Here is a 15517-nt window from a genome sequence, read left to right as displayed (position 1 = left end):
GTCGTGGCACCCTGGAAGTCAGCAGGTGCTACAGATCAGGGCTTTCCTTTTTCTCGTGTTTTTTTGGGTGTTTTCTTTTGTTTGTTTGTCATCCCCCCAAACCCCCCCACGCCCTGCCAGCCCGGAGGACACTGGTTAAGAGTGTGGGTTTAGGAGCTAAGTGGCTTGGGTTCAGTTCTTGACTCAGGGCTGAGACCACTGACACCTGACTTAGGTGCTCAGAGAGTCGCGAATCTTCTCTGTTAAGTGGGAACAGGGACAGCCGCTCCCCATAGGGCGTCGTGAAGGTCAAATGGGATGATGCATGCACATGGCCTAGAACAGTGCCTGGCACACACTCTGTACAAAGTGACTGGGGCCGGTGGCAGTGGTAGTATTGTGTGTCCTTGTTCTTAGTGGATAGGCCTCTCCCTTCTCTCCCTGCTGGAGGGGAAACTGGGACGAGCTGCTGAGATCCTTCCCGCCATGCCTGGCTCTGGAAAGCTAGTCCTGATGCCAACACTTGGGGCTGGAGGCCTGCCTGGAGGAGGAGCAGCACATCCGGGTGGATCCCTGGCCCTCCCAGGTGGGAAGATGCCCGCCCTTGCCAGGCACAGCAGTGTGCATCCTTGCTGGAGGACATAAAAGCATGCTTGTCTAAGCCCAGAGAGTCTTGGGTTCTGCTGGGGAAAGCTGGAAGGAAACAGATCTGACCCATCCAGAAGGCAGGCAGCGGGCCTGGAATCAAGAGGCCCCGGGGTAGCTGCCCCAAGGCAGGGGGACAGAGAGTCTTTAAGGCTGACAGCAGTCAGGGCCAGCCATGATGGTGGCAGTCACCTCCCCGACAAGGGGCTGGCTTGGGTGTCCTGCACAAGGAAGCAAAGGCAGAGCTAAGGGTAACCACCAGCTCTGCTAAGAGAAGGCATGTCGTGGGAATGCTGCGTGGACCCTGGGGTGGAGGCAGACGTGCTGGCAGAGAGGTGGGTGGGCTGAGCTGGCCAGTGAGGGGCCTGGTTTGCAGCCTGTGTCTTGCTGAGCCAAGCTGTGTGCATGGGAACTGGGTCCCCACCACTCACAGCACGGGAGGCTCGAGGCTAGGCACGTTGCTCCCAGCCCCAGCGGACCCCTGGCTGGCTGGATGTGTGTTGGGGGCTCACTGCTGGCCTTGGCCAAGCCTGGGGAAAGCGTGGGGGCTGCCAGCAGGGAGCGAGGACCAAGCTGTGTATCTCCTGAAACCTAAGGAGTGCGTGCTCTGAATACAGTTCTTTATTTCCTTGGGTGTATTTGGACCCTCAGCAGCTGTGCTGGTCAGGCCTGCAGACAAGGGACAGAACCTGCAAAACCGTTCCTAGCCATCTCTGCTCGTAATTCTGAAAAAAACGTTCTTGTATTTCTTTTTCTTGTTTATTATATTTTTTTCACTTAACATATTAGAAAAGATGGCCACCTCACTGTATGAAATCTGCTAAGACTCCTTAGAATAACTAGATCGTGGTCATGGTGAACACTCACTGAGCTTTTATCAGAGCGGAAAGCCCACAAATGCAGATAGCATGTGTTTTTCTCCCCACCGTGTCCCTAGTGCAGGGCCTGACACATAGTAGGCACCCAAGAAATGCTTGTTAAAGAATAAAAATGGCCCAGCCTGTGTTCCAGGGATTCCGTGGAGAGGAGCCCAGACGTGTGGCCTCATTCGTTTGGGTCTCAGGACACCTTAGGTGGAAGATGCTAATGCATTTCCCACTTTCTTTGCAGTCCTGCCTGAAGGCAGGGGAATGGCTGAGATGAGAGGTTGCCCGGTCTCTCATGCTGCCCCCCCCCCCCCCCCCGATTCCCAGGCCGCAGAACTGTTCCTGACGCTGGTGTCCGAGCTCCAGGGCCTCTCCTCAGATGAGCTGATGGCACTCTGGCGACAGTCTTCCTTTAAATGCCGGGACAACTGGTAAGGACATTTCTGCAGGGAGGAGGGGTGGGGACAGGAGCTGGCTGGAGGTCCTGGGGGGTGGGGGTGGGGGCTGGCTGGTCTTGACGCTGTCCCAGGTCCCCACTGAGGGATGGATGGAGATCTCTCCTCTCCTCTCATCCCTGGGATATTGACTTGTCCTTCAGTCTGGGGATGGCTGCCAAGAAGGTGATTAAGCGGGGAGCTTGGAGGTTCCCACGGGCCGAGCCCTCTTGGGACTAAAGCTGAAGGGCCTGGCAGAATAAATACAGGCTTTGTTCTCTCCCCAGACTGGGACCCTCTTGCCGAGAGCGGGAATTAGCATTCCAATGTGCCTTGGGTACCCCTCTGCCCGTGGGTGGGGGTGCCGGCCAGGCTGGGATCCCACCACCTGGATCCTACTAATGTGGGGCCAGCAAGGGGGTGTATAGAGACCCCGGGTGCCAAGGGGGGTCTCCAAGGAGCTCTGTGAGCTCAGGGCTGTGCGGGGGGGAGGGGAAGCATGGGACTCCTTCCCGAAGTCCAGCTGCTCTCCAGGCCCCTGAGATCCAGACGTCTGGGACTTTCTCAAAGGCTTTCGAAAAGATCTCTAAAAGGTTGTCAGCTCCAAAATATGAAGAGGAAAAAAAAAAAAAAACCCTGCGAAATGAGCATTACCAAATGTCTAACTGAATGACTGCAAAACCGAATGGCTAATGCATAGTCACCTTCTGAAGCCCTCTCTCTGTATTCTCTCATTTATTTTTATTTTTTTTAAAGATTATTTGAGAGAGAGAGTGGGGGGGGGAGGGGGAAGTGCAAGCGCAGAAGGGAGAGGGAGAGAGAGAGACTCTTAGGCAGGCTTCATGCTGAGTGTGGAGCCCAGCGCGGAGCTTGATCTCATGACCCTGAGAGGATGACCTGAGCTGAAATCAAGAGCTGGACACCCCTGTGTTCTCTCATTTAACCCCCACAAGGACCCCCGTGGGGTAGGTGGCTTTATTGTATTTCCTGCTTTACGTTTGTGGAAGAAAGCCAAGGCACAGGGGAGTTAGGAAACTGGCCCAAAGTCACACAGCAGAGTTGGGATTTGAACCCAGGTGGTCTGGGCTTCTTCGTCCAGTACCTCTGGGCTTAAATAGAAGTGATGTTTGACTGAGGAACTGTTTTTAGTTATGTCTGGTGTAGGCAAGGGCCTGGGGTCTTCGGGAGGAGCTGCCTGTTTCCACGGTGACATATACCCTGTTTGCTGTTCTGGATTTTCCTACAAGCCCCTGTTTTCCGTGCCCATGTAGATGTTGGGAGTCAGGGAGGCGAGAGACCCATCCCAAATCGAGGCGTTTTTGACAAGACGGATCCTCTTAAAAATTCTCTCGCTTCTCCCGCCGCGTCCACTTCTGGCCAGAGCGTGGTTCCCCGGGGCCCACATCTATAGGGAAAAGAGGAGTTGCAAGGGTGGGAGGTGGGAAGAACAGGTAGGTTGTTACTCAGATGAAGTGACCTCTGTGTTCCCAAGGACTCCTGGGCATGTCGGGGCAGGCTCATGCATCAGCATTCCCATTTTCCAGATGAGCAAACTGAGGCCAGAGACCATTTACAGCAGAGAGGGGGCATGCGGGTCGGGGTGGGGTGTCAGGTCCTCTGCCATCGCGGGTGTCACTCATCAGGGTGGTGGGGGGCCCTGTCCACTCACAGCTGTGCACCCTGCTGGCTCACAGTGCCTCCCATTTCTGGTGTGCCCCGGGGACCCTCCTCCCATTCGGTCACGTCCCTACTCAGAGCCACCATTGCATAAAAGTTAAAAACCTTTTCTGAGCTTTTGAACCTTTCTGCAATCTCAAAAAAGAAAAGAATCCTGATGGTGATCTTGGGCGGAGAACACGAGCGGCAACCTGCTGGCTGTTGGTTCCTGTTGGATGGCAGGGGTACTTGCTCCTTGGTGATCATGGCAGCTTTTTTGCAGAACAGTGGGCAGGACTTGTGTTGCATGAAGCCGCTGTTTCCTGGTGGGGGGCAGACCTGCCAGGGTCTGGACTGGGCTGCTCTTGTTCCCGTGGACCCTAAATGCCAGGGCCCCAGGCCCACCTTGGCCCCTTCCGAGGTGTGTGATCCTGGACATGTGCCCATCGCACTTCCTGGGGCCTCAAAGTGTTCCCGGGATGACCAGAGTCGGCCTCGACGTGAGGCCTGGAAGGTGCTCCGCAGGTGTGGACCACCTCCGTGACATCCCTTGGTGTCTCTCAATCTCAGGCAGCCGCTGGTGGATGCCCTGCCCTCCTGTGGCACCGAGCCTTGTGTGGGCCTCATGAAGGACCTCATCGTGTCTGGGGAGGTGGAGGTGGACGAGATGGAGGCGTGGCTCTGGTCGCTGGCCCTTGTCCCACAGCCCACGGATGCCATGGTCCACACGCTGCTGGTGAGCCCCTGTTCCCCTACCCGGCCCCCCGTCATCCTTCCCCCACTTGGCTGTTGATTGGACACAGGGGGTGACCTGCTTCTGTCGGGGCCTTGTACCAATCCCTCCTGGTACCCGTGGGGACAGACCAGAGAGATCTTGGGTTTGAGTCTCAATAGTGTCCCCCCCCGCCAGCTGTGTGATTCTGAGCAAGTGACCTAACCTCTCTGAGCCCGTTTTTCTGATCTGGAAGACGGGGATAGAACAAGTACCTCCCTCGTGGGCTGGTGGTAAGACACAGGATGATGCGCGTAAATCGATTCTCCTGGAGTCTGAGCACTTAAAATGAGAGCTGCTCTTGTTATTGTAGACAAATATGTCTACTGAGTCTTGAAACCAAGAAGCATGTGTGAAGGGGGACCAAGGGTTTGCAAGAACCCGGAGGTCTTAGTTAACCCTGACGAAGCCTCTGGGAGGTAGGTGCTTTGATGGCGCCCATATGGCAGGAAAGTGAGGCCCCAGGAGGCTGGCACCTTACCTGAGGTGGGGCAGCTGGTCCCCCCTTCTCCACAGGGTGTGTGTCCTCACTTGTCCTGGGGGCACCGTCCCTTGTCACCCCTCACCCTGCTAGGCCAGGCTGGTAGTGGGCTAGGATTTAAAGGACACCAGCAGGGAGCAGGGGTGATCCAGAGTCGGATCCCAGCTCTCTCCCTTACCATGATGATCTCCAGCCAGGCACTAAACTTTTCTGTGCCTTAGTTTCCCCATCGTGTGGTGGGGGCAACGCGTAGGGAGACGCTGTAGATGAAGTTGTGATGTGTGCCAAGTGTCATGCACGCGGCAGGTGTCGATGCTGTGACCCCTTGTCAGGGATCCGCGGTGAGCAGAGCCGGCGGGGTCCCTTGGCTCACAGAGCCCAGGATCTTCGTCACCTGCCTCACCTGTCCTCCAGCCCAGAACTGGCACCTCTCTGGACCGGTTTGCTCATTCTCTTGTCCGGTTCACGAGGACACAGGTGTGCCGGGCGCGTGCGGGGCCTGTGCTGGGGCTGCGGGCTTGCCTTTTGCAGCCTGACAGGGGTGGGGAGAGGAAGGGGTGAGGGGCGAGGGAAAAGAGGGAGGGGCGAAGAGAGGGGCGAAGGAAGGAGATGGGAGGCAGGCAAGAGTATTTTAATATACTTTTTATTGTGGAGTAATTTTAGGTGTTCAGAAGAGTGGCAAAACTCGTACAGAGTTCCTGTGTGTCCATGGCTCAGGGTCCCCAGTGTTAACATACGACGTCACCAGGGTGTATTTGTCACATCTGAGAAACTGACATTAGTATGTTGTTATTAACCAAACCCCAGCTGTTCAGTTCCCACCACTTTCCCCACAGTGTCCTCTATCTGTTGCACAGTCCCAACCAGGGTACCCTGTTGCGGGGGGTGGGGGGGCGTGTTTTAAATTACGCATTAAACTACACAATCAGGAGACTGCGCCAAAGTCTTCCGTTTGATGGTTTTACACCCCTGCAACCACTCCTAGAAGAAGACTGGAGGACATTCCCTGCTTCCCCCCCACTTTTCATGCCCTTCTCCATCCGTGACCCCAAAGGTCATGGGGATGCTGACCTTTTTTGGCCATCGCTCAGTTTTGTCTGCTCTTGACCTTCACACTGTGAACTCACGTGCCCCTGGAGTCGGGCTTCTTTCTCCCGTTTTCTCTGTGATACGTGTCAGTGCTGTGCGTATGTGCATGTGCATGTGCATGTGTGGACTCTGTTCCATTTCTGGGAGGCATTCTACCTCTTTGCCATTTCTTCTCTTAATGGTGTCTCTTGAAGAACTGGAGTTAGACGTTTCTGGTTTGGGAAATCCAGCCTAGCCGTCTGTCTGAGCTAGCGCTTCACCTCCCCAGTGTGCTGTCACTTCCTGTTATTGTTTTGTTTTGTTTTCTACCAGCTTTGTGGTTTGGCCTTTTGGGGAAGGTTGGTTCGGGGCACGATGAGTGAGCGTTCAAGTCCAGTGGAAAAGAGAAGTCGGTTGTAGGAGGGTCCCAGACTTGGGGATAATTTTATCTTTTCATCTTTAAACATCAAAAAAGTGAGTGAGAACATGTTAAGCAGACCTGTTTTCCCTGAAGCATAACCAAAGCTTTCTTTAAGGGAGAGATTTTTGCTTTAGGAGCTGGTGTTCTGATTCTTGTGAAGTCAAGGAAGGCTGACAGTTTGGGGCAGACCCCCGGGGCAGCCATCCACCCAACAGGGTCATTACTGTCCAGGTTGCTCCAGGAGCCCTGGCCTGAGCCTGGGAGTCCTGGTCCTGCAGCAACCGGTGAGGTAAGCCCAGGGGCTCCAGCCGCCCGGCCTTCCCCACAGCGCTCCACCGCGCCCCTGGCTCCATCCGGATCCCAGGAGGGCCCGAGGCCACCCCGCCTACCGTCCACAGAACTGGAGGAGGCGGGGGCCTCCTCCCACGTGCTTGAGTGGCTTCTCTCCACTTTTCATAACCGCCGCGCTCCCTCCCCTGTATGCAGAAAACCGGGAGGGTTTGTTTTCATTTGCCCAATCTAGAATAACAGTGGATGTGCTTTTCCAAGCCGCACATCCCCTTCCTTTCGCAAAGAAAACACACACACGGAGACTCACATGCCTTGAGGACACTCACCTGAGGCCATACGGAGCCACACACACCTGCACCCTGGGACGTATGGAGACATACACCCAAGACGCGTGCACACATACCTGAACGTGTAGATGTCCGCACCCAGACATATCATATCATATATGTACAACCCCCCCCCCCAGGATACTCACAGGGACAAGTGGGGATATGCACTCACACCTGGATACACACATGCACCCTAGGAGGCATTGGCTGCACACATACACACATTAGGACACGCATGGATACACACAAGGCACACACTGATGTTGGCACGTGCCCACACACACACCAGGACACATTCAGGCATGTGCATCCACATGCACTGGGACGTGCACACCAGGATATACGTGTGTGCTGGGATACATGTACACACACATCTGGGAATACACACGCTCACACATACCACCCAGATGCGTTCACACATGCGAAAGCAAGAGAGACTTAATTCCTAATTCTGTTCCTGCACCACATCCCTGCCCTTGGGCTTCAGCATGCTGGCTGTGTGCATGCACCTGCCACGTCACGTGGCCACAGCCCCTGGCTGGGTTCTTCCCCGCTGCAGTGAGTCAGCCCAGAGCACGTGGTGGGAGCGTTTACACCGCGGAAACTGGCAAATGCTACACGTGAGGACTCGCGTTTTCCCCTGATTGGGTGGGTGGGATGCTTGCTAACCATTTACCCTAACACCTCTGGTCATTCCACTGCGTTCTGCTCAGACGACCTCACCACCCCCACCTCGCTCTTCCAAACTGGTGAGCGAGCCCAGGAGTTCTCAGCCTCGGCACTGTTGATGGTGGGAGTGGGCACTTCTCCATCGTGGGGGCTGTCCTGTGTAGTAGAGGGCCTTCGGCAGCAGCCCTGGTCTTCGCCCGCTCAGGACTTAAAAGCGTGCGTGCCTAAGCCCAGAGAATCTTGGGTGTTGCTGGGGAAGGGCAGGGTAGGGGGCCCAGGCTTCTGGCTTTTTAGGAATCTGTGTGCAGCCAGGGTGGGGGCCCATCTGTACGTGGCGAGGCCTGTGAAGGACCACTCACCAGCCTTCTCGGCTCGGGTGGGGGCCGGTTTCTGTCCCCAGCCACTCCTGCAGACCTCGGGGGCCAGCCCCAGTGCCTTCCTTGGTATCTCGGCCCTGGTGCACAACCTCTGTGCCTCCCTGGATGGGCCCTGTGGACACCTGCCTGGCGTCAGCTCCCTCGTGAGGATCCTGGGAGAGGCCTTGGGTGCCAACTGCACCTTCCAGGAGCCGTCGGACGCTGAGCAGGTGAGGACAAGCGGCATCCCGGGCGCAGCCCCTTGGTGGGGCCTGAGCCACGCAGGGGAGCCCTAGGCTGTGCGGGTGGGTGGGGCGAGCACCCCCACCAGGCCTCAAGGCCCCACCGCCATCTTGTTTCAGCTCCAGCTCGTGCTGAAGGCGATTGGCAACGCAGGCCTGGCGGTCACAGCTCTTACCCCCACACTGAGCACCTGTGCGTCCCAGAGGAGCTGCCCCCCTGAGGTCCGGCTGGGGGCCATCCAGGCCTTCCGGAGGGTCCCCTGCTCTGCAGACGTGAGCTCCTAAGTGTTATCGGCTGGGGTGATGATGGGGCAGCAGTGGGTCTTGAACCACCATTTGTTAATTCCCCTCTGTTTGGTCATTCATTGATCATGTGTTTACTGAGCACCTGCTATGTGCTGGGCCCTGGTCTGAATAAGTGTCCAGGGCTCTGTCCTCATGGAGCCTGTGCCTGGTGGGAGGCAGATGCTTGTCCAATAAACACACAAATAAGTATGATTATAGGCCATACAGAAGCCATCCTGTGCTGCAAACCCCCTTGTTCAGGGGGCGGCAAGCTCTGGACCACGGGCCCCATCCTCGCTTGCTGCCGGCTCATCTGTGTGTTGTCTCGGGCTGCTGTCTTGCTCTTGCTGCAGAGTTGAGCAGTGGTAGGAGAGACCGTGTGGCCCACAAAGCCAGAAAAATTTACCATCTGTCCCTTCGCCAAAAAGTTTGCTGACTCTTGGACCAGTAGCTCCCCTCTCGTTGTGAGTCAAAGCCGAAGTCTTCACAGTGACTGAGCAGGGCCTACGTGTTCTGACCACGGGCCAGATTGCACCCCGTGGCTTCATCTCCTACATCCCTCACCCCCTACTGCTCCCCAGCCACACCAGTCTGCCTCTTGTTCCTCAAACACTCCAGGCCCACTTCTGCCACAGGCCCTTTGCATGTGCTGTTCTCCCTTCCTGGGATGCTCTTCCCCTGGACATCCCCAGGCTTCGCTTCTTCATTTCCTATAGGTCTTTGTTTAAAACCCACTTTCACTGTGGCGTCCTCCTTGGCTATTTCACCTCAAATTGTTTCCCCACTTAATTTTTCCCTCTTTAGTACTTAGCACCTCATGTGTTCTATATTTCACATCTTCCCCTTGTTTGCTGTCAGTCTTCCTGCACTAGAACATAAGCTTCAGGTGGCTCCCGTCACCTAGCACCTAGCTCCTTGCTGGGCACATAGTACATGCTCAGTAAATATTTCTGTAAGAGTGGATGGGTGGGTGGCTGTGCTATGAAGGAAACCAGGGCACAGGGTGAGGGAGGTGGCTTGCTTCGGGAGGGGCCAGGGTAAGCCAAGCACTTTAGGAAATATCTCCTGTGTGTCAGGCATAGAGCTGTTTTTATAAATTTTTATTGGAATGCAGTCATACCCATCTCTTTACCTTTTGTTACCTGTGGAAATTGGCGAGCCTCTGGACTGGGGCTGAGGGAGGGTTGGCTTAGCGGAGGGGGCCCTACCACCTCCCACAACCGGCCCGAAGGTGAGCGTATCGGGCAGGCCTCCTGCAGTGGAGACTTTGTGACTTTGTGAGAGCTGGGACCAGGCAGCAGGGCCGCCCGCTGGAGCCAGAGCAGCTCGGGGGATGTCGTGCTCCTGGGCAGAGGCGGGTGGGGGTAGATGGGCCCCAGGTGATGGCCTTCGCTCTGCTCAAGCCAGCGATCCGCGCTCTCCCGTCTGTACCAAAACCCTGAGGAGGATGCTGAGATCCGCATCAACGCCTACCTGGCCCTGATGAGATGCCCTGGCGAGGAGGTGTTTGCGCAGGTGCGGTGGACCCAGGCAGCTGAGCGGTCCACCCAGGGTGAGCAGTGGAAGCTGGGGGAGGGGGTCCTGGGGCTGGGCCAGAGTCTCCTGGTGGGTGTAGGGGTTTGGGAGCATGCTCCTCCTCCGCCCCTCGGGTGCCCTCCTAACTGCTTCCTGTTCTCCTTTTCTTGCCACACCACCTGGCCAAGTGGCCTTCTATGCCCCCACCTCACATGTATGGCAGTCAGACAACCTTGGACAAGTTGCTCGTCCTCTCTGGTCCTCCGGTTCCTCATCTCTAAAAAGGGATGGGAGTCACTGGCTTCCCTTGTAGCTCTGGCCAGTTCATGACCTAGTACCTGGAAGGGAGACCTGAGACTGAGGAGGGATGGTATCTGCGAATCTCAGATCACTTCTGGGGTCAGAGAGGTTCCTTTAAACAGGGGCCTCTGGCCATAGTTCCTAAACCTAAAAGTGAAACTTCAAAAAACAAGTTCAGCTGATTTTCAGAAATCTTTTCCATGATGGTCAGTGAGTTGAGTGCCTGGAGCCCGACAGCCTGGGTTCAAATCCAAGCTCAGTCACTTCCTACCTGCGTGCCTTTGGACAAGTTACTAAACCTTTCTGAGCCTCTGTTTCTACATCTGTGAAGTGGGGACGATAATACTACCTCCCTCATAGAGGGAGCATAAACTGAGTCAAAACACAAAGACTTTTAGAACACTTTAAGTGCTGTATGTGTGGCCGTTTAAAGTTTCAAAGCAGACAGTAAGGTAGAAATGGAAAATTAAAGCCTACCTTCTTCTTCCCTTGGCCCTCAAGTCCCATTTCCTGAAGGCATTCACTGTGAACAGTTCTCTTCTATATCCCAACAGAACTTGGAGTGTATGGTCGAGTATGCCCATGTATCTCCTAAACAGTAGCAACTCAGGATCGTGTTATACTTGCTGTTGTGTTCCTTGCTTTTTGCCTTTGGTGTTGCCGGGGGCTCTTTCCACATCAGGGCATGTGGACTCTTATCCCTGCTTCATGATACCCTATTAGGAGCTTGCACCATAATCCATTTTACCAGTCCCCACTGATGGGCATTTTGGTCATTTCTGGGTTTTTGCCAAGAGAAACAACCAGCAAAATGAACCTCTCTGCGCATCCATCTTTGGGACCTTGTGCTAATCCAGCCATAGAATAATTTCCCAGAGGACAGATAGCCAAGTTACAGGATGTACACATTTAAAAGTCTGTGATACTGCTGAATTACCTTCTAAAGAAATGGTACTGCTAGAAGATGCAACTGTTTGTTGGCAGTTTCAGGGATGGGATGAGACATGTGTGGGTTGGGGGGAGAGGCCACCGAGCCAAGCCCCATCACCAGGGGATCAGCCAAAGGGCTCTGCCTCGATGGAGGCCCTGGGGAACCAAGCCTGTGTGTTACCCAATGGGAACAAAAGCCAGACCCCACTCTGTTCCTTGGTGGCTTGTTCTAGAAGCTCCCTGGTGGGCTTTCTGAGAGCCTGGCACAACCAAGAGGATTCAGGGTTCACAGTTAGACTCTAATATCCCTTGTTGGACTCTCCCATTACTGCTCTTATTTGATTTTTACTCCTCCAGAGAGCCTGAGAAGGTCCCCATCACGAATTGCAGGTCATCCCTTTCCCAACGCTGAAAGATACTCAGTTCTTTGGCTTCCTCTTGACTTGACTGCACAAACAGCCCTGGGAGATGGGCTGCTATTTCATTTTGCAAATGAGGAAACTAAGCCTCAGGGAGGGAGAGTAACAAGCCTGAGGTCACATAGCTTATGAGTGGTGCAACTGAGATCCAGACTGGGGTCTGACTGTCAAGCCAGAGCTTTTCCCACAATGCCTCCTTTTCCCTTCAGGAAGGCATGTCAGAATGCTGTGCTCGGGCCAGATTTCCAAGTTCCATTAAGGCACTGCTGTTTGCCACTATTTCTGGAAAGAAAACATGGATAACTAAGCTCCTGGGAAGCCCCTGGCATGTGGAAATAGCAGGACTCAGGATAGGGGATCGGGGGCTCTTTTCTCTGGGCTGTGCCAGCTCCAGTTTCATCCTTCCCCTCCCTCCTCTTCCTTCCCTTCCCTGGTGACCGTGGTGGGGCTCCAGTGGGCTCCTTTGTGTGGAGTCACCTGATGCAGCTGCTGGAGACCAGTGACCCCCTGAAGCGAGCTCTCCAGGAGGCCCTCCCTGAGGACATCCTGAGTCGGAAGTTCCAGCCGGAGGCCTGGAAACACTCGTCCTATTCTGATGTCACGTTCCGCTCAGGTATGACCATCCTGGGCAGCCACTCTCCTGCTCTGGGGCCACAAAGCCCTGGGGACCTGGGAACTCTAACCCTCGAGGACAGGACGCGTGGATCAAAGACTCTCTTTCCCAAATGTCATCTCTTTATATGTAAATTGGCATTGATTCTGTTGCCTGCCTATGAATTGGAGAGCTTCTTCCCCTGTGTTACAAGGAGATTAGCACCAAGCTGAGGCTGTTCTCTTCCTTATCACAGTGAAACAGAGCATTGAGAAGCACCCTGTTCTAGCTTAGGCACCTAAACTACCTCAGCAGCTCCGGGGGTCTGGGGGCCGAGAGGGGGTGCTCTGGCTGCCCCCTCTCTGCGTGTCAGCAGGTGTGGGTATATTTGTGACCCTTCTGGCCTTTCCTATGCCCTTGGTGAGGCTTAAGGCTGAGGCACGTGTCCTGTTGGAGAGCACGCACCACATCTTGCGCTGTCTCAGACTATGGCATCTCAGTGGCCAGACCCTGCTCTGTGAGGGGTGGGGAGTGTACTGATCCTCTCTCTCTCCTCCTAGTGTCTGGCAGCCTGGGAGCCAACCTGGAGGGGACCCTTCTCTTTTCTCCAGCCTCCTTTCTCCCCCGTTCTGCCACGACTAACCTGACCATCCACGCCCTAGGTCATGCCTTCAACCTCCTGGAGGTAAGGGGAGGGGGCTGCTGTAGTCTCTTGGAGCCTCTTCTAGACTCGGGGCCAAAAATGATCCCATCCACCCATCTTTCCATGTATCACCTCTTGTCTGTATTGATCCACTCCTCCATCTTGTACCCCCAGCTCCTTCCATCCATCTACCCACACAGACATCCATCTATCTCTCTTATCTCATTCATCTCTGTAACTTCCCACTTATCTCTCCAGCCTACCCATCCGTTCACCTAGTCTCTCAGTCAGCCAGCCACCCACCCAGCCATACAGCTACATATCCCTCTACCTTCACGCATCATCCATCCCTCCCTCTCACCCATCCATTTATGTAGCCTCCCACCCATTTCTCCATCAGCCTCTCACCCCTACATCTATTCCTCTGTTCTTCTAGTCATCCACACACAATGCTATGTACCCGCCCACTCACGCATCTATCTGCATATCCACCTCATATACATCTATACAGCTGTCAGTCCATTCATCCCCACTTCCTTCCTTCCTTCCTTCCTTCCTTCCTTCCTTCCTTCCTTCCTTCCTTCCTTCCTTCCATCCATCCATCCATCCATCCATCCACCCACCCACCCATCCATATATCCACATTTATCTACCCACCCACCTGTCATCCATTGCACAAATATCTGTTTCTAACCTGACATGTGCCACGTGCTGTGCTGGGCTCTGAGAATATGACAATCAACCAGAGAGACGTGATCTCTGCTCAGAGAGGTAGACAGATAAAAAAATTAGTAAACCCATGGATAAAATAATGGCAACTTTAAGTATTGTGTTCAGGAAGGTGAAGTTTGAGCTGCGACCTGAAGGAGCATGAGCAGCCTGGTGAAGAGCTGGGGTCAGAGCCTTCCAGGCAGGGGCACAAGAATGTGCAAAGGTCCTGAGACAAGAAAGGACTTGATGTGTCAAAAGAGCAGAAGTAAACCAGGGAGTGAGAAGTAAGATGGGAGGGCAGAGAGAAGCAGGGGCACATCATGGAAGGGTTTTAAGCTGGAGAGTGATGTGACATGATTTGAACATTCTGACTGTTGTGTGGAGAATGGATTGTGGGGTGCAGCAACAGAAGAGGGAATATCTGTGAGGTCCTATGTCCAGCAAACTTAAGAGTAGTGGGTTACCTTGGCGCCCTTCCATCTCCTTCCCCCAGGCCCCTGTGGCTTGTCCAAGAGAGGGTGCTCTGTGCCCTGTTCCGAGCCCTTCTAATTTATGGAGAACAGGGAGTTTATCCAAACATTGCCATCTGGGTGCCTGGTGGTTTCTGTACAAATGCTCTTGGAGATATCTGGGAGGAATGATGGAAAGCACAATAGATGGAAAGAAGGGAAGGTGGCTGGAAGGATAAAAGGGATGGACGGATGGACGGATGGATGGATAGACGGATGGATGGATGGACGGACGGATGGATGGATGGATGGATCGGCAGAGAGATGGATGGATGGACGGATGGATGGATGGATGGACGGACGGACGGATAGATGGATGGATGGATGGATGGATGGATGGATGGATGGATGGATGGGAAGGATCAAAGAGTGACTGAAAAGATGCCTGGATGGATGGGCAGATGGAAGGAAGGAGGGACAGAAAAGACTCATTCATTCATCCAGTTGAGAACCAACCAGGCCAGGTGTATTATTCAGGGTTCCCCAGAGAAAGAGAACCAGTAACATGTATTATATCTAGAAAGAGATTTATTGTAAGGAATTGGCTCACACGATTATGGAGACTGACAGGTTCCAAGGTCTGTGGTCAGCAAGCTGGAGACCAGGAAAGCTGATGGTATAGTGTTAGTCTGAGTCTGAAGGCCTGAGAGCCGATTGTATAGTTTCAGTCTGAGGTCTGAGACCTGGAAAGAGCTGACATTTCAGTTTAGGCTGAAGGCAGGAAAAAAGGTGATGTCCCAGCTCAGAGACAGTCAGGAGGAATTACCCTGTGGTCGGGGAAGAGTCTGCCTTTTGTTTGATCCGTGCCTTCGACTGATTGGGTGTGGCCCACCTACATTATGGAGGGCACTCTGCTTGACTCAGTTTATTGATTTAAATGTTAGGGGCGCCTGGGTGGCTCAGACAGTTAAGTGTCTGCGTTCAGCTCAGGTCGCGATCCTGGGGTCTTGGGATGGAGCCCCACGTTGGGCTCCCTGCTGAGCAGGGAGCCAGCTTCTCCCTCTCCCTCTGCCTGCCACTCCCCCTGCTTGTACTCTCTCTCTCTGTCTAATTAAAAAAAAACCTTGAATGTTATATTCAGGGGTGTCAGGGTGGCTCAGTCAGTTAAGCATCAAACTCTTGGTTTTGGCTCAGGTCGCGAACTCACAGTTGTGGGATTGAGCCCTGCAACAGGCTCTGTGCTCAGCACGGAGTCTGCTTAAGATTCTCTCTCCCTTTCCCCCACACCCTTCCCCTGCGCTCGCTCTCTCTTTCTAAAATAAATAAATCTAAAAAAAAAATGTTAAATTCATCCAGAAACACGCACAGAAACACCCACAAATATGTGTGATGAAATATCTCAGCACCCCTCAGCCCAGTCAAATCAACACAAAATGACCCATCAACCAGGCCTTCCGCATGCCT

The 15517-nt window shown here is 54.1% G+C and overlaps 1 protein-coding gene across 1 annotated transcript in view; it reads left to right on the top strand.

The window, feature by feature from the left end:
* Nucleotides 1–15517, top strand: part of LOC113932557 — a 167529-nt gene that overhangs the window by 19084 nt on the left and 132928 nt on the right. Inside the window, 7 exon segments of the mRNA XM_035722212.1 lie at nucleotides 1818–1921; nucleotides 4151–4316; nucleotides 8012–8197; nucleotides 8330–8482; nucleotides 9902–10046; nucleotides 12113–12271; nucleotides 12811–12935. Of these exon segments, the coding sequence (XP_035578105.1) occupies nucleotides 1818–1921; nucleotides 4151–4316; nucleotides 8012–8197; nucleotides 8330–8482; nucleotides 9902–10046; nucleotides 12113–12271; nucleotides 12811–12935 (1038 nt within the window).

Source organism: Zalophus californianus, chromosome 10 (genome assembly GCF_009762305.2).
Source record: "Zalophus californianus isolate mZalCal1 chromosome 10, mZalCal1.pri.v2, whole genome shotgun sequence".
Classification (NCBI taxonomy): Eukaryota; Metazoa; Chordata; class Mammalia; order Carnivora; family Otariidae; genus Zalophus; species Zalophus californianus.
The sequence above is the reverse complement of the archived record's forward strand: the minus strand, read 5'-3'. Positions and strand labels throughout refer to the sequence as shown.